Consider the following 23,416-nt stretch of genomic DNA (forward strand, 5'->3'; position numbering starts at 1 on the left):
GAGGTCAAGTCGTATTCATCACCAACGATAGTAGTTCGTGACTTCCATGATGACACACGCTACCATGGAAATGAACTACATGCACACCCGACCCCGAGGGCTGAGTTAGACACGATGCACCAGGGCAATGTTTACTAAGGGATTAACAATCTGTCGCCGTTATGAAGGAGACCCTTCCCTCCCCTCCTTCTTTTTCCTTTTTTTCTTTCTTTCCTTTCTCTTTTCCTTTTTCTCTCTTACACAGAAGCAAATAGCTTGCTTGATTCGGAAGTAGATGTTGTACGCTGCGAGAGTCTGTTCCCAATCCCGCTTGTGATAGGGTAATATCGCTCAAGAGAGAGATCGGTAACCACTTGGAATCGCGGCAAGGCTAGAAATTACGTTTCCAAGCCTTCTATGGGATTTTGTGTCGAGGCATATTGTATGATTTACGAATATCCTAGGAAGTATCGGCGGTTTGCAAGACTTCGAGCATAGTTAATTACACAGTTTGGCACAACGAGCCAGGAGCTAGGAAAATCGGTGAATTGTTGCACACTACACGGCATTTCCTCTGGAAGTCGGCCATAAAAGACGCTGGATCTGCGTCGTAACATGATACTCGACATATAAACACCAGCCCAGGCTTGAAAGTACGCTGTATTATCAACGTTTCTTCTTTTAGTGGCTGACTCTTACACTCTCTTCTGGAACATGGTCTTAACGGAGTGAAAATGAATGAACTACAATGACAGTCAGACAGCCAAATACGATATTACGGATGCAGGTGTGCGCCGACTTATTGACAGGGCTAGCTGACTGATTGTGATAGTGGCGCGAGTAGGAGCACTCGGGACATGGAACGGGCAAATTAGAGAAGTCCCTTGAAGGAAGATATGTGGCCATTATAATTTCCATTAGCAGTTGGGATAGGTAACTAAAAGCACTGCACTGGAAAACAGATTGTCAATAGCTGCAAAAACATCCGAGATGCGTTTGCTGGCTAGAATAACTTTGCCGATAATGTCAAAGCGTTATTCAGACGTTAATCAGACTGGATTGCCTCAACGACAGCGAGAAGCCATAGATTTTAATTGCTTTGTGCTGGGTGTATGAGTAATGTGCAAAGCGTGCCTCCATGTCATGATCCACTAGCATCCCAAGGCGACAGTGTGTGAGGGTTGACATCCGTCGTTTCGTGTTCCAGGGGCTTGGGAATATACAAGTGTAGGCTGGTTGAAGTTGTACCATCACAAATAGAGCTTTCAATTCTTACTACTCCCAAGCAATCCCGAGATGATCAGTAATTCGTAGTAGCTTGGGGGCATCCCAATATACTGTACTAGATTTATCAAAATACCCATCACGTTTTTCTGCAGAATAATTGTGTTTATCATATATTCATTACTCAATGCTCATATCCCGTCAGTAGTTGAATCTGGCGCTAGACCCTTCTTGCCATTTTAAGTCCAATCTTTAGCAGGTCAACGGCCTTTCGCCCGTTGAAGAGCACGGGCGTCTTTCTCTTGATTTTCGTCGAAGTTGCTATCCCGGTTTTGTTGAAGTGAGATAACGCCTGCTCTATGAGTGTCTTATTCCCCACAACTTCTTCCAAAATTTCAACGATTGAAGAATCACCACCTCCAGTAACACTGTTGATCAAGTCACTCACAAACTTGATGACCGACAGGTACGATGTAAGACGTTTGTTATTGAGAACACTCTCAATATAAGGAATGCGCTCGCCGTTGACAATCGTAGTGTTGCCTGTTGCATCGAGCTGAATCTGGCCGTTATTCAGCGCTTCGGCCTGCGCGTCAAGGACCTTGCCAAAATTCTGGACAAGATCATGGAGGAAAAGCTGCCCCGAAAAGTTGAGCGTGTTGTTTCCTGGTGGAAGCACAACATCAAAAATAGTAATGAGACCGATTCTGACCTGCCCGGACATGAGGTTAAATGAGAGGTTACCGAGACCTAGGGTGAGTGCACCCCAATTAGGGAGGTTGACTGTGCCCTTGAGGTTGGTGCCGTCCTCTTCGGGAGGATATACAAGCGACAGGCTCTTTATTTCAAACCCTCGGAGTTTATCTAGAGAAGCGACTGTCACGGTCTTGTCAATGTGCGCATTTGAGTGCAACGCCCCAAGATGGACTGTTGCATCACCGCGGACAGAAAGCTCGACCGTGGGGTCATCAAAGACATGATTCAACCAGTACTCCAGTTCGGTTTGGTTGGTGACCGTAACAGTCTGATTCACTATCAAAATCTCTGTGTCGTGATTCACATGGGATGCCGGCAAGATCAAGCTCCCGAAAGGAGAGAAACTGGCCGTGCCGTGGTTGTAGAGATAAAGTGTTGTAGCATCGATATCGGCCGGCAGTGGTGTGTTCAAAGACGTTGAAAGAGATACCATCATTTGCGTTGGCGACAGGGTAAGAAAAGACCCTCCGTTTACAGGTAATCCTTGGTTGTCGACAATGCGCTGAACAATAGCGGGAAGAATAACCAGGAAGCTGGCCTACTGTCAGAAAACGGCGTGCGTCATTGCCTCATTACTTACAAAAGGGGTAACAAGATAGCAAGGATGATTATGGTGAGGGCCAGATACCACCACTTGTATTTTGCAAAGTGCTGTTTGAGTTTCTGTTTCTTCGTTGGAAGGGCCTCTTGCGCACGTTTATCATGAACATGGTCTCCCAACGAGGATGACTCGTCCGCTTCTCTGGTATGGACGGATGCATCTTCTCTACCGTCAGGCGTTGTGACCTGTTGACCTTGGGCCTTGCCTTGAGATACGGCCCCGTGGATTTGTGATGCCATTTTGATTTTCAAAGAGGAACTTGGAATGCTTGATGGTTGTGCTAACAGGAAGAGATCGCAGATTGCAGCGACATTTACGAGACAACTATGGCCGCAGCACCTTACCATGTGCCCAATTTCCAAGAGCCAGAAGATGAACCATGACTTGTGCACCAACCATGGCGGCGGTCGGATCACCAAATTCTAGACCTGGTTGCCGGCTTGCCTGATTTAATTTCCCCCACATTACAATCGCGGACTGACCGTGTTCCCCGCACGGTAGCTCCCACCTTGGTGGTCCTATCACCATTCATGTTCGCTGGAGTGGTGTGCTTCTTGCTAGAGCTGCATTAGCTTGGGCGATTAGTTGGGGTCAGCCTTGGTCCGTGGTACATATAGAAGAAATCAATCGGAAGCCAAGCCATTTGCGAGGTCGTCTTGTTCGATAGGCGAGTTGCAGACGATCTACGGTCTCAAAAATTCCGCAATTGGGATAAAACCGAGGATTTCGAAGAGCTAGGTTGGGTGCATGTGATTAGGTAGTGGGTGATACGTTCCAACTCTTCTAGAAATGCACGGCGACCTGCTTGTGAAGAAAGAAACAAGATTGCGGAATCGTAAGAGACGAGATCAATGACCTTTTCGCACCGATAAAGTTGCTAGATTCCCTTACCGCAGCTTTCGTAATCTGCATAATGGCTGAAACAAGTAAACATGGGTTATGGTGGTTTATGGTGTTTCCAAGTAAGCTGCTTATTGCAGCGGTTCTCCAAGTTGCGGTCTTGACATAGTTTCATAATATTGCACTTGTTCACCCTCGTATGCCTAGCTTCAAATTTGCAGAATGAATTGTTTCTTTGAGCCTATGAACTGGCGGGCTTGGTAGGGTTTCACTTCTCATGTCCAGCGGCCTTGAAGTCTACTTCACCCTTATCATCCACCACACCTACTCGATGATAGTAGGTTCTTGCTCGAATGTAGGGATCCAGCTTCCAATAGTTCAAGCCTAACTGCCGTGTCACCTGGTCCCGTCTTGATTCGTTCTTGTTGTCAGGGGAGGACTGACACTGCGGGGAAACCCACCCGACAGTTTCCTGTTCAAATTCACGTATGAGCTCACTGCGCTCTTCCTGGATCTTGGCCTTTTTCTCTTCTTCCTTCAACCTCGCATTCTCTCCTGTCACAGGCTCAGAGTAAGTGTATGTCCAGCTATCCGTACCTCCGTAGCCAGTTTGCAAATTATCCTCTGAAACGAATTGCAATAAGTCTGTCTTCTTGCGGGTGAAATGTATCTTGGACGCAATGACAGGATCCAACCAGCCCTTGATGATGTTCCAGATTCCTGTTTGCACATGTTAGAATAACAACCTACGGACATAACTGATCAAATACTAACCCCAGAAGACGAATGGTGCACTGTGGATAAGCACCAATCCAAGAGTTTCTGGATAGCGTGCCTCGAAGACTGATACAAGGAATTTGACCACGTGAAAGTCCATGTTTCTTAAGCCAAATCCAGTCATATCAAAGATGAGACAGCACTTATCGTTTGGCGGCTTTATAAGGATCCGGATGCTCTCAATGTTGTGCAGGATATATGACTCCATGGCCTCCGCTGACTGCAGTTGAGGGTCGTGCAGCGCAACCCTGATGACATAGATGGGTCGATGCTCCTTGTCAGTGCCTCGGACGTAGCTTTTGCCAGATTGGTACTGTGCGATGAAGGCTTTGTCGTCTGCCGATGGATGGTCTTTAAATGCAACATCCTCACCAGTGTGAATGATTGTCCCCTCGATGTTTCTCTCATCGCGCCAGGCCATAGCTGAGACGAGCATGACCATTGCTTTTTCAACATCCCACTTGCGAGCTCGTAAAAAGCGGAGAACTAGTGCATCTGGATGTTCTGCTAGGATGAAGCTCCAAAAGCTCCGTCGAAAGCTCTCTGGGGATGCATCATTGAGGTGAGGCAAAAGTGTGTCACTAAGATCTGGGGTCGCCTGTGGAAGGCTCGCCTTCTCAATGCCACAGAGACGGAGTAGGTGGACCCATGACGCCTGCAACTTCTGCTCCTCGTCAGATGTGAGATTGCCCAGACAGCCGGAACCGAGATTCAGAGACATGATGGTGCTTGATATCGATGCGTTGTCAGAATGGTTCTCTTTCTTCGGACGAAATGCAGTCTCAAGTGGCGATGACTCACTCAAGATTTATAGTATTCCGAAGTAAAAGTAAGGAGGTTTATGTTGGCCTTCAACGGGTGCAGTTCCACGCGTACTTGATGCTACGGTATATATCTGGCGCGCGGCTGTATCCATCGACAGTTATAGCGTCAAATCTAACTTAAGTGCAGGGTATGAAATCTGAGCGACCTAAAAGTTCACATGTCACTTCCAGGGAAAATGGCCTCGGAATGAGAGCGATTCTCAAAGTCGTCCAGCCTGATTACCTGTCCACGTGTAACAATTCGTAAAGTGAATTAGGACTTCCAAGAAAACAAGCGAGACCGTTCTCAGCCCCGCACAGCCAACCCCATACTGTAGAACTGGAGGCTCGGCATGCTCTCCCCCAAATAGCTTTAACCTCTTTAGGATAGACACGCGTTGATCTACATGCGCATTGATCAGCGCTAGCCCGACTTCCATACCCATGTGAGCTGCTTGGTAAGTAATTTCACGCTATTGGGATGGTTGATCGCCTTTTAGTTCGTGGTTGACATGACGTCGCAGGGCGACCGTGATCTTCAACTACAATACCTTCCGTAGGCCGCAGCAAGCTACCGTGAAGGTCTAGCACTACTGTGAGCTCCATGTTCGGGAAAGATAGGTGGGGCAGAGTTGATGTGCCGGCGAGGAGCGGGAACCAGTCAATGAATTCATGGGGTAGACAGGCCTACAAGCTTTGCACTATCAGATAATCAGACCCCAAGTATGTACATACGATTTACAGTAACCGAGACTAGTCTCTCATAGTATAGCTCTGCCACGCGCCCTGCATCTTAAGGCGATGCTCTACAGAAAGACCAAATCCGTGGTGACGTCGCCCCATTTGGCCCCAGCAATATCTGCAAAGTAATTGGTCTTGGGACTCCACTGACCTGTACCACCTTTTGGCAGAACCTTTCCCGCAATCTTGACATACGTAGACGAGAGGTTCATCATAGGCTTTTCTTCCATGCCATCAAGCTTGGACAGCTTTGGTATGGCGACCTTGGCCTTTTTCTGCTCCATCAGGCGTAGTACCCGAATGAACAGCTGGATACTAACGTCAGCACCTAAAGTCCAAGATGCCGTCTCATAACCCGTCATGAACAGGAGGTTCGGTACGTCTTGAAGCATGGCTGCTTTCCACGCAAACTTCTCGCCCACGTCAAATTGCTGGCCATCCAGCGCAAATTGAATTCCTCCACCAAACTTCAGCTTCAGCCCCGTGGCTGTGACAATCACGTCTGGATGCAGAGCAGCACCGGACTCTAGCTCAATGCTATTTTGGGTGACATTCTTGATCTTGCCCGTGACAACATCGCCTTTTCCCGAACGAAGAGCTGCAAAGAAATCCCCGTTCATGCAAGCGCAGAATCGCTGCTCCCATGGGTTGTACCGGGGTTTGAAGTTTGGGTCCCATTTGACATCCGGAGGCAGCTGCTGGATTGTCACCCGCTTGATGATCATCTTGGCAAGTCCAGGGCAAGACCTGCATAATGCAGTTGTCAGGTAGCTCCGAAATAGCCAGATAAGCCTGTTGAAGAAATGTGCCACTGTAGCAGGCAAAATGGCAAAAAGCAATCTTGTGAAGAAGCTGTTGGAAGGCAAAGAGAAGATGTATCCAGGGCTCCTCTGTAGCATAGTAGCGCGTTTGGCTCTGTCAGCAATCGATGGGAGGATGGTGATGGCAGTAGCTCCACTTCCGATTATGACGACATCCTTGCCCGTGTAGTCGTAGTCCTCAGGCCAAAATTGGGGATGGATGACTTTGCCTCGGAAGTTCTCGATGCCTGGGATCGTTGTCTGCAGTGGGGAATCATAGTCGTAATAGCCAGTGCCGAGGAGCATGAAGCGAGAGTGAAACACCACAGGACTCGCCTCACCAGACACTTTAACATTCAACGCCCAGCTTTGTGTCGTCGAGTTCCAGTTCGCCGCCTCAACCTTGTGGTGATAACAAATGTGCTGGTCTATACCGGCGGATTGAGCTGACTGAATGAGATATTCTTTGATCTTGTCTCCAGCTGCAAGAGACTCAGGGTGTTTCCATGGGCTCCAAGGGAAGCCGAACGTGAATATGTCGGAATCCGATCGGATTCCCGGATAACGGAATAGATCCCAAGTGCCTCCCATGGAGTCCCGAGCTTCGAGAATGACATATTTCAGGCCAGACGGGCCTTGGCTTTGAAGACGATAGGCTGCATTTATGCCAGATATGCCAGCACCGATGATGATAACATCAAAGCTCAGTGCCCCAGATGCCGCTGAGGCCGGCAATGAGAAATTGGCAGGGAGGTTGGTAGCCATAGAGAATAGATGGTTTGATTGGGTGCTTGAGAGGGAAAAGCGATCTTCCGTCTCTATGAAGACTGGAGAATATGTTGTAAGATAAAGTTCTTCTTGCACATTAAATGTAAGAGACTTGTTGCAAGGCAGAAACTGGTTTGACGAATCCACTACCCTGAGCAAACAACGTCCGCAAATTTGTGGCCTAGCAGGTTGAAATGCCTCGGCAGTGTTGACAATTTTGGTTTTGCTATCAAACATAGATTTGACAAAATGTTGCGCTCGAGTTGAGTGGCACTAGTTTCGCGAGCCGCAATAACATGACGAAGTACCACGTCGTCAGGCGGATGCCAATTCCTCGGCATTCAAACCGCACTAGCCAAGCCCCACAAAGAAGCCGAGGACTACCTATATGTCTGCCTTGTGTAATGTATTCTTCGCAGATTCCACGTGGCGAATGATAGGCTCATCGTTCCTGGAGAACCACGCTGTAGATCTTGCTTGACTGATGGAATAACTACTACTCTGCTAGTGTGATATTGCAGTGCTCCTCCGATGCTGCGTGGAAGAGCCCCTTGCCAAGGCCAGACAACCCATGCGAGGCCCGCAAACAGGGGCCCAAACAGAAATAGCCTCTGGGGTCAATTTCCCACTAGTGATACCGTCGCACACCACACAGTGTGCTGTCCACTTTCTGGACTAGTGTAGAGGGTACGCTCCTAATATGTGCCTTTATGTACCCAAAGTACCATTTCGTTTATACCCTAGAACTTGATTCCATCTGTGTGGGGTATCTTGGAGATGAACTCAGGGGTTAGCTTTCACTGTTAGAATTCCGAAGCTCTTTGGTGGCATCACCTCTGGGCTGTCATCCTAGAGGGACTAATTATGGTACTATCAGACGTTACTACGACTGGAGATTTCGATGCCTCTACAACTGTGACGTCTTACGCCGACCGATAATTTTGAAACACTCATATCATTTTTTTTTCTATGTTTTCATAGACTATTCTCGATCACTGGCAGCTTGATTAACGAGGGGTTGGTAGGTGCAACATTGCTGCACTCCTCAAGAATGCATTGGCATCTGCGGCGGCCTCCTCCGCCTCCCTGACGAACCCCATCTTTGGTCCAAGCAGAAGAATATCATGCGGGCACCCTTTAGAAACGAGCAAATGCAGAGGCCAACCATGGCTTATGAACCGTTTAGAGAACTCTTCGATATCATCACACAGAACCTCTCGCTCTCCTGCATTTACGAACATAGGGATGTTCGTATCAAGGTTGAAAGGATGCCGCAGTGGTGATAGATATGGACCCGATGGATCAATTATCCCGGAAGCTGCGATGGTCTCCGCCCCCCAGCGACCAAACTCGGGGTTGAGGCAATCCGTGGGATAGTTAGGCGACAGTTTCATATCCTGATGCAATGCTGCGCTAACGTCTACCCAGGGAGACCATAGAGCAACCGCACCGGGCGGTGGAATGTTGAGTTCCTGCCCATGGTCCTTGATATATCTGAGCAGTCCGAGCACCAAATTGCCTCCCGCTGAATCGCCAGACAAGATTACCTGACGTGGTGAAATTCGCATCTCTCTCAACAAGTGCAAGTATGCTGTGACTGCATCCTGTAGTGGCGCCGGAAATTGTCCGCCGCTGTGGCTAGAGAGCCTGTACTGTGGTGTACAGACATGAGTGCAGCCCATATGCTGTACGAGAGTACGCGCTAGATATCCAGTATCGTGGTCTCGCCCATCACCGATCACGAAGCCGCCACCATGGAAGTGCAGTGCTAATGTAGTGCTTTGGCTCGCTAGCTCAGCTGGCGACGGCGGTGATGGTGTCCAAGTCACGCCGAGCTTCTCGGGACGAATGACGATATCGTACAGAGGACCTTGGTACAGTTTCAATGACTGGGGCCGGACGGTCGTGAATCTCTTCCCTTCACGGCCGGGTGTGAGCCTTAAACGGTCTCCAGAGCGCAGGAGTGACCAGTATAGCAGAACGAGCCGAACGGCACGCACGCGAACAGCCTGATTAAACGACCATTCCCTGTCCGGGCGTTGCCTTGGCAGCGTATAAAGACTGACATCGAAAAGAAAACGTAGCAACAACCAAGGGGTAGCAACAATAATGTAGAGGAACACTGTCGCATGCGCCATCTGGGTAAAAACTAGGCGAGAGGTATGGTATTAGTAATTCGGTTATAGAAACCAACAAAGTCTGATCGGTATAGGACGATGCAGTATTAGCAATGTTAACCTCCACAGAAGGCCATCCGGACAGTTGAATTTATATTTGATCCAGAAAAGCCCACGAGAACGAGCCTGCCTCGGCAATCTGACTGTGACGCAACAGTAACATTGTGGGGCGAACCAATAACTATGTAGCTAGCGGGCAACATGATAACGGTCTGCTAGTTGGTTGATGATGTAGATCCGCTAGTAGTCCTTCCAGTGCGGCCCTCGCTTCGTCTAGTCGAGATGTGCATGCACAGTCACATGATATGCAGCATACCACTTACCACATGTCATCTCGGGCTGCAATTCAGAGTCACGGACTTTTACGGCGGAGAATAGAGATAACGTATATTTGGATTGCCTATATCTACAAAGAGAATCTAAGGCTGGAGGTTATGAGTATACCAGGTTGCCATGATATCAGCGCACTATACAGTGAGAATCATACTTTTCCAAGTGGGCAGCTCTCACAACTGTGGCAAGCATATATACAACAATTGTGATCCAACTATTGAAGTATTGAAAAGAAAACGCATCTCTGGAGACTTGAGATTGTTTGGTAGATTTAGGCCCCTATTGATTGACGGCCGAGTATGTCCCGAATTGATTCCTGCAACCAAGTTGGCCATCCTCTGATACCAGAAATCGGGGATGCAGACCTCGGAATAATCAACTGGCCCCCTCGCCGGCTCTTGAGCTGGGCGACTATTGGCTCAGCAATCTGTTCGCTAGTGAGCATACGAACACCAGACCGTTCCAGGTGGTCCGCGAAATCCTCGACAAGTGGTGTGCGGACGAAGTTGGGGTGAACAACAGTAGTCAAGACGTTTGGTGCCTTATAGAAGTGCTTAAGCTCGCATGCGAGAGACTCATGGAATGCCAGAGCACCCGCTTTGGAAGCAGAATAATCAGCACCTGTGGGCAGTGCTACAAAGGAGGCAATGCTGGCAACAGTGACTACATGACCCTTGTTCACCTGGATCATTCGTGGTAGGAATTGCTGGGTCGTCAGCCACAGAGAAAGGCAGTTGACGGCGAAGATCCTGCGCAGGAATGACTCCGGCATTTTGAGGATTGGGGTGGGGCGGGTGATGCCGGCATTATTGATGAGGATAGACGGGTGTCCGAGCTCCCGGCGGACGGCATCTGCAGCTGAGGCCACAGACTCCGACGATGTGACATCGCACTTGAAGAAACGAATGCGTGGGTTGTTCTCCATCGGCTTGGGCAGGCTCTGTATATCGAGCACAGCAACTCGTACGCCGAGTCCTACAAGCTTTTCGACGATGCTTTTGCCGATTCCGCTACAGCCACCCGTGACGACGGCAATCTCATTGGGCCAGTCCCAACCTTTGGTTGCTGTCAGGCGCCACGAGTTGGCGGCCATTGTATTTAAAGTACGGTTCAGCTGCCGGATGAGACCAAGTCCAAAGAGAACGCGCAATGCTGTGGTGACAGTGGACAGACTCAAAGTCGAATCTGCTGAATGCAGACCGTGCAGTCGGTTGTCCAGGTAAAGAAGGATGTCGCGTACAGCATTGGGTGCATAAGTAACGGCTAACAGGAGTGGTCCGGACAAGAGTGGTGAAAGAATGACTCCGCGCAGAGACGCAGCATAATCAAGAGCCGGAGAATACAGGATTGACGACATCGTGATGGATAAACCTCACTTCGATGAATCTTTTGAAGGGAAGTCTGAAAATCAATGCGGGTAGTAGGAAGTCCGCTGTCAGATGAATGGGTAGCGCGACGGAAACCTGTGGCTCGCGAGGGGTTGGCATCAAAAATACGGCATTGGAAAGGTTGTTTCAGAGTAGAGACGTATACTTATCATTTACAACGTTTCTTGCATCAAGTATTTCTCATAACGAAGTTGTGGTAGATCTGACTCCAAAGCGTTGCCAAATCACAGCGAAAGCCTCGGCTCGTTGAAGGTGAGAATGAACCTTAACACAGTGCCGATGCTCGCAATTTAAACTCTTTCGAGTATAGACCATTCTAGCGTTCTTGGCGACGATTCGTGGGAGCTAGGGGGTCATGCAGGTCTGGCTTTAGTGACTTAAGCCTGTGAGGAACTGGCGTTGTTGCTAGTTGAATTGAAGGTCAGGCCGGGGTCAGGTGCACGGATAGATGACAATCACGCGTGGAGAGTCGAATTGCACCGAAAGAATCACAAGCGAACGACTAATCTCCAGGCATCTTTGCATCCCCGCTTGCTAACTTGGATGTTTCCATACCCATTTTTCTGCTCCGACATTCCCAGTAGTCATTCTTCATCGGTGCATAGCTCCGGTCACCTCTTGCCTATTGCATCGCCAGCAGCCATGGTTTTCCCCGGACGGTTCAGCACCGGCTGCAGGCGTTGTCGCCAGCGCAAAGTCAAGGTGGGTAATGCGTTGATGGTCGCCGGCCGGGGCTGATGTGTATCGCTTCCGGCCTCTCCTTTCCGTATGCTTGATTTGTTGGTGAATACAGATTGGTTAACATGGTGCTTTATCTCTGAGCCAGTGCGACGAAAGCAAACCAGCATGCCGGCGCTGTTACATCTACGGGAAGCCCTGTCCGGGTTATACTGATCAGTTCCACTTTCGCTTCGACAAGTCTGCTTCAAAACAAGAGCGCGCCTCGCCGGCACAGCATTGTAGCAAAGAGGTGCGCGTGTCATGTCAGCCTCAGCCTCAATCAGCGCAGACCAGCGGCGATCAAGCCATGTTGGCTCCATCACGGCCTGCTGCTATCATACCCCACCCAGAGCTTTCTTATGAGGACTTGTCGCTTTGCTACTTCGTACGACGTTTTGTGACGCCCGATGAGGCCGACAACTTTCCGGGTCACCTTAGCTTCCTACCCGCCCTCTACAATCCTCACGGCCATGGCGTTCTTGAGGCCGCGACCTTGAGTGTCGCTCAGATGGCTGCTTATAATCAGTTTGGTGGCGACAAATTTCGTCTGCAGTCGTACCAGAACTACGGTCGGGCAGTCCGAGCCCTGCGCAACACAATTCAAAACGAGGAGGAGGTGACCAGTGACAAAGTGATCGCTGCAGTCTTGCTGCTGTGCATGTTTGAGGCAAGAAGGATTCCAGATCGTTGGGTGCAATCTTTCTGACACTTTGATAGGATATCAGTGGAGAAGGCTGGGGTAATCCTAGCGAACATGCAGCAGGTCTTTACTGCCTTTTGGAAAAAAGGGGCGTTGAGCAGCTATGCACAAGCAGAGGGTTTGAGCTATTCCTGCTGGCGTTGCTGAGACTGGTAAGCTGCCACTGCTTTTTGCCAACATCAATTCCCCACGCCGCGCAGTCATGTGGATGCTAATCGCTTTCTGTAGCAAGTACACTCCTTCTTGAACGAAGATGATAGTTACAGTGATCCTGGAGGGATGGTCGCCCTGCTCGGTCTTTTTGACCCGTTGATGCGCGCCATGTCTTTAATGACGAAAGTTCTCTGGCTTCGACACAACCTATCCAAAAGTCCCACCAGTCCGGATGCATCATGCGAGCCGAGCGAACATCCATTCCAGTCTGTACATGAGGTTGGATTTGAGGCACTGAACGCATCGATCTTGCAAGCTTGCTTTGAAGCCCTTGATGAGTTTGACACATGGGACTTTGATGCCGAATCATACTGGAAGCTTACCTTTGAAGGACGAAGTGTACCAGCAGCGCTAGGCGAAGTTGCCACGAAAGCAAATTACTATGATCCCGAAACGGCTTGCACTATCATATTGGTTCGATCCGCACGTCTTGTGTTACTATTGAGCATATTGGAATTCCATGATAGGACGCAAGTCTTGAGCAACAACGACGGGTCCGGAACTGGTTGCATCATCGTTCTGGAACAGAGCATACGTCTCACTATTGCCGACATGCTATGGTGCGTACCGTTCGCAATGGGTGACCTTGATCCAAATGGACAATCTGTCACCATGCCCCACGATGGGGCTGCAGCATTGACCATCCTTCAACCTTTGAAGTTGGTGACATATTGCCCTTACGCGACACATGAGCAAAGAAAGAGTGTTCAAGGTATCCTGGACCGGATGAATCTGGCCATTGGGGTCAGGTCAGCAGTCTCATGGGAGGAGCGAGCAGGCTTAAAGACGACATTCCCAGGGACTCAGGGGTTGATTCGTGCGATGACTTCGTTAGCATCTAGTGCAAGTTCTCAAGCAGCGGAACGGGCATGAGTACCCCAACAGTTATCTTTGTTTCCAAAAGACCCTGCATGTCCTTTATCCGCACAATTTTCTGACATGTTCCCCTCTGTGATGTTTTGGACTTGTCTATGTGCGAGGTTTGGATGGTGAGCGTTTGTCCAAACCCGACTTTTGTCATTTGACTTGGTTCATGCATCATCCTATTTTAGTCATTTGTGAAGAAGGATGAGAGTGTAGTCATTCTCCAATTTAATCTCTGGGTTTTGGTAAGGTTTTTCTATATACGAACTAGTTGTTTCAGCGCCTCTAAAGTGATCCTAACGCAGTGATCTACCCCCTTCTGGCTACCTCAGTTAGTTTAGTATTTTGCAATCAAGTGAGACAACGCCACACCCGTCGGTCGAATGTTCGGAAGTGTTGGGTTATGGATGGATGAAAAAAAGCATCTGCAATCCAGTCATCTTCTCTTTATATAAGCACCCGAACGCTGCGCCCTGTCCAATATTGCCACGTCCCGCTGCCACAATAGCATAACAGCGGGTGTGATGGGTCCGCCTACCACTGTCCAGAGAACAATCTGAATGATTGCTCCAAGGATGCTCACTCCAATTTGGGCGCGGTGTACCAAGTATGCTGACCAGACAATCAACGCTGCACAAGAGCAATAGACGTCCCACCGTAGGAACGAGGCCACAATGGCCTGAGAAGAGAGCGCAGAAACAGGCGGGCTCAAGACTGCGAGAGTTGGAGGACGGGTAAGAGAACTCGGGGCTAGTATCTCTGTTGCTGATAGTTGCAGGGGCAATCTCGTCCAGTGAGACATAGCGGTTATCCCAACGACCAAAATATGAATGCCCATGGTCAACCAAAGTATGGATGTATAAGCTTTCCCCAAGGCCTTTCTATACTGGGAACTGTTTTGCGCGTTGATGTTTGCGGCTCTGTCGCTCTTGCCACGTAGTAGAGAGCGGAGCACCTCGTGGATGGCAGATTGATAGAGTGGAAACGGTTGCCACAATGCTATTGCAAGATACTTTCCAGCAGGTGATACGATACCAAGCAGCGGGAGAAGCAGACCTGCTGTGGGTAGGACGTAGGCCATGACGAAAGTTGTAGGGAGAAGCTTCAAGTCCAACAGATCAACAATTATAGCGTTCTGGTCGGGTGCTTGGGCCGATATGATGTGTATCACCAGATATATCGGGGCAATAATGGTAATAGTAACAACCTGGAACACGATGCCGAATATCCCCGTCCTAGGAGGGAACGGTCAGCTCCTGCGAAGACAATCATTGAGTGAGATGTTATACTGACCGCGTCAGGACCGTGCCAGAGCTACTCTTACGTAGCCCCTCAAGAGCAAGCAAATACCACGCACCGCCAAACTGAGCGGCCAAGTAGCCCATAGCTAGAATCGCTTCATAATCGAGACCATCGTCATCGCCCCGACTCGTCAAGCCTTGGGCGAAGAACTCAAACAGTATGGCAAGTCGCGAGTCTATGGCTGGGACTTTCGTGTAAGATGGTATGAATGCAGCATCCGGCACGTTCAGAACACAGTTCCCTCTGTCTTCCAAGGATGCCGAGACACATATTCGCAAAGCATCAAAGAACCCATGGTGGAACGACAAGAACATGCCTCCATAACCCCCAACAAGGGCGCATGACACTATGAGGATGATTGGTAGTCGGTCTGTGGCGTTCATTGTGAACTCTGCGTATCACTGTCGCGAACAGTAATATGCTGTCTTAGTTTTCGTGGATAAGTCTATGAGCTGGTGTCTTGCAGTCCCAGCCTGTCTAGCTGCTCAACCAACTATTAACATTCCCTCCTTGTTCCGCGAACTTCTGGTCGTTCAGACATTGGCTTGATGTCCTCGGCTTTGCTCCATTAGCCTTCTCCGCAAAGCGACGGTGGAAACGTCACATGTTCACACAATCTGGGGTTTGATGTCGTGAACGTTCCTTATCGCGGGGTACCGAGAGATCGCAATTGAAAATGGAGTATACTCTGCTTGGGTACTAGGTTGCGAGACTACGCCTCTCGAGGTGGATCTGAAGAGGAGGACGCTACGATTTGTATATTTTGACGACATTTCAAACTATGCGCCAGAGCCATCGCCACATGTGATTTCGTAACGGGGACCCACTACCAAATGTGTCAACAGTCAATCGTGCAGAGGCTCCCAACCCTGGCAACTGGGGATGCTATGACACAGTCGCGTCCCCGAACGGATTCCTACCCACCTAGCGCCTAGGTACCCGTTGCGCGTGCATGGGCGAAGATCCCAAACGCATGAAGGTTGGATACGGAGCTCGGCAGTCAGCCTCGCAGGCTAAACCCAAAGGAACTGTACTTTGCGACGTGCAGCTGTACCCATAATCAGTAGTGGGGGTCATGGAATTCGCACGGTAACGAGCCCCACCCCCACAGCCAGGTACATCGGCAGCGCTCAGGTACTTCTGGGGGAGAAACGCTGCTTGTACCCGCACTGAAGTACCGTGGTCAGTAGGTGGATGCATTTAGCGCAACCTCATGCACCCCACATCTTACTTCCCTGCCCACGCGAATCTGAGATCATTCGTACCTATATCATTTCGAAGATCCTAAACGGGACGTACCTGGCCCCGCCAGTTCCTCGGGCCGTCTGACCACGGCGGGCGAAGGACGTCACAAGCATGCTGGTGCTCTGCTGGCAATTTTCCGCACGCGCTACTGATAACGTAGGTCTAGCTTGTCCAAGACTTCATGTAGATCACTGTACGCGGCGCACGTCAGGCGTGGTTGCCTTTCAATATCCAGCGAGCCGAACCTGACACATCTGTGGGCTTTGGTGGGAGGGGCCTGACACCTGTCTTCCCCGGCGCCCATTGACAGCTGTGCTGCCTTAGAATATAATCCTCACTCTGTGCCAATCTGTCTTCATGTGCTGCCGAGCCATCGGCAGCATTCGCAACTAGCAGACATGCCTAGCTAAGCCGAAGACTTGATCCTATATAAGGTGACGAGCTTAAACCCTTACCGTCTAGATTCCCCTTCCAACCATATACTTGTCCATACCTCTCCCATCATAACTTGTTGATTCCCCCCCCTTTTGTTGATTACCATTGCCTGCGCTCGACGTGTTGGACTCGCTAGCTCCGTCAGGATGGGCATACTTGCCGAAGTCTTCAGCCTGCCGAGCCTTACGCTGGCGGCGGTAGTGGAGTCGCTACTTGCCATCAAAATCTTCCCAGATTTTATGCCCACCTTGCTCAACACAGAGAATCACCTCGCCATCTTTGGGGCTGTTTTTCTCGCAAACTACGCATTTGGCATTTTGTTCTGGGGGTTTCTCTACCCGACAATCTTCAGCCCGCTAAGGGGCATTCCTGGCCCAAAGGTAAGTAGGCAACCGTATGGGAGACTGCCAGACGAACTTTTACGTGCTGAATAACACCATGTATCAATTACTGACGAAATTCGTCCAGTCTATTATCAGCACATCCCATCGGGGTCTCTTGGTGACCGATAGACCACCCGGTGACCTATTTCTCGATTTAATCAAGGAATACCCCAACGAAGAGATTCTGAACCTCAGCGCTTTCCACAACCAGGTGTTGGTCACCAAACCTCGAATGTTACCGGATCTGCTTGTTCACAAAGCGTATGACTTCATCAAACCCCCCAAGATCAGCAGTTTCCTGCGCCATGTGCTCGGGGCTGGGCTTATCGTTCTCGAGGGCGATCAGCACAAGTTCTTGCGCAAGAACACAATGCCAGCGTTTAGTTTCCGGCACATCAAGGACCTCTACCCTATGATGTGGACAAAAGCCGTTCTTATGACCAACATACTTCGAGAAGAAGTATCTGGCAGTGACACCAAAGACAGCAAAAACTCTGGCATCATAGAGCTCTCGAGTTGGGCCAGCCGAGTTACGCTTGACATTATCGGCGTAGCAGGAATGGGTCGAGAATTCAATATGTTGGAAAAGTCGGAGGATCCGCTCCTTGACGTCTACGAGCAGCTACTTGACCCAGCACCGGAAAAACTCGTCTTCGCCATGTCTTCCTTTATTCTTGGGATTCCTTTCGTGCGGCTCTTGCCATGGAAGATGAATGACGTCTTCAAGTACTTGACCAGTCGTCTCAATGAGATCTGCATGCCAATGATGCAGGCCAAGAAAGAGGCGATTACCAAAACGAAAGACAATCACTTTGATGTCTTGTCTCTCTTGATCAAATCAGACAACTTCACTGACAGCGAGCTGAAAGATCAGCTTCTGACTTTCTTGGCTGCAGGGTAAGTCAATGCCATTGGTTCAGTTTCATATTGCCTCATCACTTCTCTGCTGTCAGCTAACGGTCATATTTGCATTCTAGTCACGAAACCACATCCTCTGCTCTCACCTGGGCCTGCTACCTCCTAGCCAAGAATTCGGATCTCCAGAAGAAACTTCGAGATGAGGTTAGCGAGGCCCTGCCAGATGATCTGGTGATAGATCAGTCTGTGGACCTAGCTGGTCTCCTTGAACCTTTGCCCTACCTAAATGGCATCATGAATGAGACCCTTCGTCTATATCCTACTGTGCCCATGACGATGCGTCAGGCTATCTGCGATTCTAACCTCGCCGGTCAGCCTATTCCCAAGGGTGTCACAGTCGTTTTGTCCATGTGGCAAATGAACCGATCACCCGAACTCTGGGGCTCTGAGGCTGGTGATTTCCGCCCTGAACGTTGGATTACAGATGGCAAGCCCAACACCAACGGTGGTGCCAGTAGTAACTACGAGTTCTTGACTTTCCTTCACGGACCGCGGAGCTGTATCGGCCAAGGATTTGCCAAGGCTGAGATGCGTTGCCTCCTCGCTTCCATGATACGCAACTTTTCTTGGGAGCTGGCGATGGATGAGAAAAAGGTTTTGCCCAGGGGGGTGATCACTATCAAGCCCGCCAATGGGATGTACCTCAAGCTGAAACCACTTAACTAGTATATAATAGAACGACACGAAAATGGATAAGTACCAATATCATCTACTTCAGATCCAGAGTACTCACTTGGCTTCTGTGAAAGTAAAGCACTTTTTCCAGCTGAATTGACTACCCCAAAGAGAGGGCGCCGCAACTTACGGAGAATTCATAACTCACATGCTTCTGTCTCCCACCGAGAATTGACCCTCATAGAGCAGCTGTTACATCTTTAGATTAACCGGACTTCACCATTCTATTTGCTTCTACGTTTCTATACATGCGGACAGAAAATCCAGCTCAGTGTGGGTAACCTCCAAACAATTACGAGACCTTCCACCATCCCTCATGCAGCGCCTTGAGATCAATCTCTTCTGGAACCTTGAGGTAGGACGTGATGTCAAATTCGGGATCAGCTTCAGCTCTGGTACGCCCTGTGCCGAAATACCACACTAAGCGGTTGCCCGTGTCCGACAAATACTCGTATTCCCAATCTTCCCATCTAGGGTCTCTGGAGAGTATCGAGTAAAGAGATGCGGACCCTGGCCAAAGACCATGAATTCTAGCCCCTGGTCTTCCACCGTTATACCAAGAACTGCAGTTTTCAGAGAGTACAGTAGTCTTGAAGAATGCATCAGAATATTGTATGAAGTCATCTGCTGCCTTTTTCGATGGCTGTATGCTCTTGATGCCCTCTCTTGCAAGCTTACGGAGAATTCGAGCAAATGAGGTGATCTGAACCTCCACATTATGCGGCACTGTCCCTGCACGCCCAGAACCATTGGGACCATGAAGGAAGAGTAGATTGGGAAACCCAGGTGTTGCATAACCCAGGTATGTGTATGGGAACCCGTATTCGCCGTCCTCTGACCAAAGCTTCCTGATGTCCTTTCCCTTAGCAATGATACTAAATGGTGGGACGGAGTCGACGTTTGCTCCAGTGGCGCAGAAGACAGCGTCAACCTCTCGATGCTTGCCATCAACTGTCTCGATGCCAGTCTCTGTAAAACGCTTGATATGTGCCTGAATGTATTCAACATTGTCCTCGGTGATCGCTTCGAAGTAACCCGGACCGGGGGTCAAGCGTCTGCAATGCGGCGAAAAGTCAGGAATCAAACTCTTGACTAGTTCAGGCTTCTTGGCCAGCCGCACTTCCATCAACTTTATAAAGTCTTCACGAGACTTTTCGTTCTTCTCAGATCCTTTGATCCAGCTGTCGAACTCTCGCCAATACTTCTCCTCAACGTCTTTGCGCCAATTGAGGTACTCTTTGGGGTCCTTGAACAACTCTTTGGTGTTATCTGGTAGCGGGATTGGTTCAATTGAAGTTGAGTCGCCTGCGAAAGACGCTGCGATCCAGGTTTTGTTTCGAGCATAGTGGTCCAAATGCTGGACTCGCTTCTGAATGTTGGCGACAAGCTGGATCCCACTCGCACCGTTTCCAATAACGGCGACCTTCTTTCCAGCAGGGTCAAAGGTCGGGTCCCAATTCGACGCATGTCGTAGAAGTCCCTTGAAATCGTCTATGCCTGGGTAATTAGGCAATTTCCAAGCGTTAAACCTTCCGATCGCCGTAATGACAAAGTCAGCTTCATGGGTGTAAACCTCTCCCGTTCCCAGCTTATGGACTTGCACCAGCCATAGTGACCGTTCATCGTCCCATTTCAGTTCCTCAACCTTCTGTGAGAGCCTTAGATACTTATAGACGTCATATTTCTGGGCTATCCCTGTCCAGTAGTCCCTGATCTCAGCTCCTTGTGCAAATTGCTCAGACCACTGAGTGTTCGGCTCAAATGAGGTTTGATACACATGGGCTGGCACGTCACAGCGGACTCCAGGATACACATTCTCAAACCAGGTACCACCCTGCAAGGTAAGTTTTCAGCGAGTATAACAGATGTATTATGGGGCCGTTGTTCCTTACCACATCCGCATTCTTGTCGAAGATGGTTAATTCAATGCCAGGGACCTTGGCTGGTAAAAGTACACCCGCGATGACGCCTGCCAAACCGGCGCCAATAACAGCAACCTTGAGTTTTCTCGGCTCATCAACGTGTCGGTCAACAAGAGATATTTCGGGCAGGCTATATTTCCAAGGGGCTGCGGCTGGCTGTGAATTTTTGGTTGGCGTACCAACTAGTTCAGCCACTAGAGCAGACGCTTTCACTTCAGTACGCAAAGTAGAAGAATCGAATTGACCAGGCATTTGCACGGTCGTAGTAGGAACGGGGCTTTTTACCCCTGTCTCAGGAATTGTTACCTCTGCCGTCATCTTAGCTGAGTGAGGTGGCTGCGCATAACAATGATAACGTTAATCAATCACAAATTCACCGCCAACGTGAACCTCCAAAGCTATTATTCTATTATATCTGCATCGGATGCGTTTGCCCGACTCCGGCAATCACGACATATGTCGAGCATAGCCATTCGATAGCCCAGTAGCGTTATCAGCATCACGCCTTCTGTGGGGTGAGCACGCCATCACCGCCCCTCCATTGCACCACGTTACGCCACGATCCGAGGATTTGAATGGATAGCAAGACCCATACAGCTGTTACTTGGCAGGATTGAGTCGCGGTTTGTTGATGTGTCCCTTAAATGATGTATGAGTGTGGAGGCTACAGTTGAGACTCACGCCTGTACCGGAGAGCGGTGCTTGTGCAGCTGGAGGGCTGGCATATATCAAGGTCGACACACGCAATGCGCTAGCCTACCATACATCTTAGCATCCAAAGTTATATTCGTGTAGCTACTGAACTCTTCGCTACCAAATTAAATCCTGAAACGTCTGCATAGTATCCAAGCTGCATCATGTCGAGCCAACCACGGAAGAAATGGTACCATGTCCAGTGGTATGCAGCTCCCAAACTTCCATTTCGAAGAGACGTGTATTCAACAATAAATGTTAATTTCTGATTGTCGCATAGGTATGCAGATACTGACACAAGTGAGGAGAAAAAGCTCATATTGAAACTTGATCTCCTCTTCGTGCCCTTCGCGGTCCTGGCGTACTGGGTCAAGTACATCGACCAGGCAAATCTGAGTCAGTAGACCGTTCAACAGTCAGACCAATACGATCATAACTAAGAACCTCGCAGACAATGCATACGTCTCTGGACTGAAGGAAGACTTGGGTTTCTTTGGTAATGAACTTGTTCAACTTCAGACCTTCTACATTGTGGGCGCAGTGCTTGGACAAATACCTTTCATGTTCCTATTCACATATGTGCCCATGTACTGGTTGGTTCCTTTCATGGATGTTGCTTGGGGCGTGTTTACTCTGCTTCAATACCGAACGGCTTCGTTTGCCGAGGCTGCGGCATATCGTTTCTTTGTCGGCTGGTTCGAGGTACTTCCCATTCGAGACGCCCAGCTACGTGAGGACGCTAACAGACTACAAATAGGCGGCCTTTTTTCCTGCGATTCATTATGTCTTTGGTGAGGATCTTATCCACTCTTCTATCTAATCTTACTTCTATCTAATCTTACTGAGTCGTTCTTTAGGTTCCTGGTACCGGGGTGATGAGATAGCACGACGAGGAGGAATGTTCTACGTGGGCCTTTCATTGGGTACATTGACAGCGGGCCTGATTCAAGCCGGGGCTTCTGCTCGCCTAGATGGCGTCCATGGACTGGCCGGTTGGAGATGGATGTACATCATCTGCGCAATCATTACAATTCCGTTCGGTGTGTTGGGGTATTTTGTCATTCCAGGAACGCCCGAGCAACCCAACAGAAGGGTTTTGCAGCAAGCGGATATTGACCTCAGTAGGGAACGGCTCGCGAAGGCTGGCCATGTATCCCACGGAAAGGTCAGATTTGAGACATTGAAAAAGGTTCTTCTGGGCCCTCATTTCTGGACCATAATCGCCACTGACGTTTTATTCTGGAATGCTGGCATTCACACGTCTGCTGGGACATTTCTTCTCTGGATCAAAAGTCTGGGAAGATACAGCAATTCGCACGTCAATGAGTTGGGGACGATCGCGCCTGCTCTCGGAATATTCTACACCCTATTCGTGTGTTTCTCGTCGGATCTGCTGATCGGTCCTGCATGGGCAATCACCCTTGCATCCTCATGGAATGCACTCGGCCTAGTCATTCTGGTAGTCTGGAATGTCCCCGAACCAGCGAAGTGGTTCGCCTTTTCGACGATGTATGCCTCCGTTGCCTTGTCGAGTGTCTTTCATGGTTGGGTAAATACCCAGCTACGAACATCACCTGCAGAACGAGCATTTACGTTGGTTCTTATCAACACCATCTCACAGTCAACAACAGCGTGGACCCCACTTCTAGTATTTCCTACCGTGGAGGCACCCAAATACACAAAGGGATTTGCTTTTTGTTTGGCGTGTGCCGTATGTTTAATAGTCTCCACACACATACTCCGCGCCTATGTTCGACGCAAAGAGTAAGTGTCCTTGTGTTGGTGGAGGATTCCGAATACGCGCTAATCCCATTGAAGGTCCAAGCAAGAAAGTTTTTCTGATATAACATCTCAAGATGACCGTGAGATCTCACAGCCCGCCCATCCGGATAGCAAATATGTTGCGCAAGCTGAAGATACCGATGTTGGCAAATCTCTTTAGTTGTTAAACCCAGGTTTCAAACGGCTTTGGAAGCACAGTGCACGTGTGCCCTTCAAGGTTCCTGGTACGTGTATACAGGAGCATTAACTCAACCCCTCAGTCAAGTATTATCTTTGTGGTGTGCCAGAAAACCAAAAATCACGTCTATATCCCAACGGTGAAGAAACAACAGTGTATCTCTAGACATACGATGTGGTATGTTAAAACTAGTAATTTG

At 49.3% G+C, this 23,416-nt stretch overlaps 10 protein-coding genes across 10 annotated transcripts; 3 read left to right on the top strand and 7 right to left on the bottom strand.

Annotated features, from left to right (window-relative positions):
- Nucleotides 1-1,423: 1,423 nt before the first annotated feature.
- JN550_012488 (uncharacterized protein) lies at nt 1,424-2,799 on the bottom strand (the record flags this gene model as incomplete). Its single annotated transcript, XM_049310969.1, has 2 exons — nt 1,424-2,492; nt 2,540-2,799. 2 exons carry the CDS (start codon nt 2,797-2,799, stop codon nt 1,424-1,426), a joined length of 1,329 nt encoding a protein of 442 aa, XP_049165532.1.
- An 869-nt stretch (nt 2,800-3,668) lies between these two features.
- JN550_012489 (uncharacterized protein) lies at nt 3,669-4,898 on the bottom strand (the record flags this gene model as incomplete). Its single annotated transcript, XM_049310970.1, has 2 exons — nt 3,669-4,120; nt 4,175-4,898. The coding sequence occupies 2 exons, from the start codon at nt 4,896-4,898 to the stop codon at nt 3,669-3,671; spliced, it is 1,176 nt and encodes a 391-aa protein (XP_049165533.1).
- An 888-nt stretch (nt 4,899-5,786) lies between these two features.
- On the bottom strand, nt 5,787-7,286 carry JN550_012490 (uncharacterized protein; the record flags this gene model as incomplete). The annotated part of the gene is made up of 1 exon (XM_049310971.1): nt 5,787-7,286. The coding sequence occupies one exon, from the start codon at nt 7,284-7,286 to the stop codon at nt 5,787-5,789; it is 1,500 nt and encodes a 499-aa protein (XP_049165534.1).
- A 1,010-nt stretch (nt 7,287-8,296) lies between these two features.
- On the bottom strand, nt 8,297-9,427 carry JN550_012491 (uncharacterized protein; the record flags this gene model as incomplete). The annotated part of the gene is made up of 1 exon (XM_049310972.1): nt 8,297-9,427. The coding sequence occupies one exon, from the start codon at nt 9,425-9,427 to the stop codon at nt 8,297-8,299; it is 1,131 nt and encodes a 376-aa protein (XP_049165535.1).
- A 643-nt stretch (nt 9,428-10,070) lies between these two features.
- On the bottom strand, nt 10,071-11,156 carry JN550_012492 (uncharacterized protein; the record flags this gene model as incomplete). The annotated part of the gene is made up of 1 exon (XM_049310973.1): nt 10,071-11,156. The coding sequence occupies one exon, from the start codon at nt 11,154-11,156 to the stop codon at nt 10,071-10,073; it is 1,086 nt and encodes a 361-aa protein (XP_049165536.1).
- A 673-nt stretch (nt 11,157-11,829) lies between these two features.
- Nucleotides 11,830-13,693, top strand: JN550_012493 (uncharacterized protein; the record flags this gene model as incomplete). The annotated part of the gene is made up of 4 exons (XM_049310974.1): nt 11,830-11,889; nt 12,014-12,550; nt 12,625-12,759; nt 12,836-13,693. 4 exons carry the CDS (start codon nt 11,830-11,832, stop codon nt 13,691-13,693), a joined length of 1,590 nt encoding a protein of 529 aa, XP_049165537.1.
- A 427-nt stretch (nt 13,694-14,120) lies between these two features.
- Nucleotides 14,121-15,369, bottom strand: JN550_012494 (uncharacterized protein; the record flags this gene model as incomplete). Its single annotated transcript, XM_049310976.1, has 2 exons — nt 14,121-14,919; nt 14,978-15,369. The coding sequence occupies 2 exons, from the start codon at nt 15,367-15,369 to the stop codon at nt 14,121-14,123; spliced, it is 1,191 nt and encodes a 396-aa protein (XP_049165538.1).
- A 1,443-nt stretch (nt 15,370-16,812) lies between these two features.
- JN550_012495 (uncharacterized protein) lies at nt 16,813-18,633 on the top strand (the record flags this gene model as incomplete). The annotated part of the gene is made up of 3 exons (XM_049310977.1): nt 16,813-17,046; nt 17,135-17,946; nt 18,027-18,633. 3 exons carry the CDS (start codon nt 16,813-16,815, stop codon nt 18,631-18,633), a joined length of 1,653 nt encoding a protein of 550 aa, XP_049165539.1.
- A 301-nt stretch (nt 18,634-18,934) lies between these two features.
- On the bottom strand, nt 18,935-20,882 carry JN550_012496 (uncharacterized protein; the record flags this gene model as incomplete). The annotated part of the gene is made up of 2 exons (XM_049310978.1): nt 18,935-20,476; nt 20,535-20,882. 2 exons carry the CDS (start codon nt 20,880-20,882, stop codon nt 18,935-18,937), a joined length of 1,890 nt encoding a protein of 629 aa, XP_049165540.1.
- A 539-nt stretch (nt 20,883-21,421) lies between these two features.
- JN550_012497 (uncharacterized protein) lies at nt 21,422-23,199 on the top strand (the record flags this gene model as incomplete). The annotated part of the gene is made up of 6 exons (XM_049310979.1): nt 21,422-21,462; nt 21,538-21,653; nt 21,709-21,959; nt 22,015-22,048; nt 22,115-23,021; nt 23,076-23,199. 6 exons carry the CDS (start codon nt 21,422-21,424, stop codon nt 23,197-23,199), a joined length of 1,473 nt encoding a protein of 490 aa, XP_049165541.1.
- Nucleotides 23,200-23,416: the final 217 nt, after the last annotated feature.

Source organism: Neoarthrinium moseri, assembly GCF_022829205.1.
Source record: "Neoarthrinium moseri strain CBS 164.80 chromosome Unknown scaffold87_Wmoseri_CBS_16480, whole genome shotgun sequence".
NCBI lineage: Eukaryota > Fungi > Ascomycota > Sordariomycetes > Amphisphaeriales > Apiosporaceae > Neoarthrinium > Neoarthrinium moseri.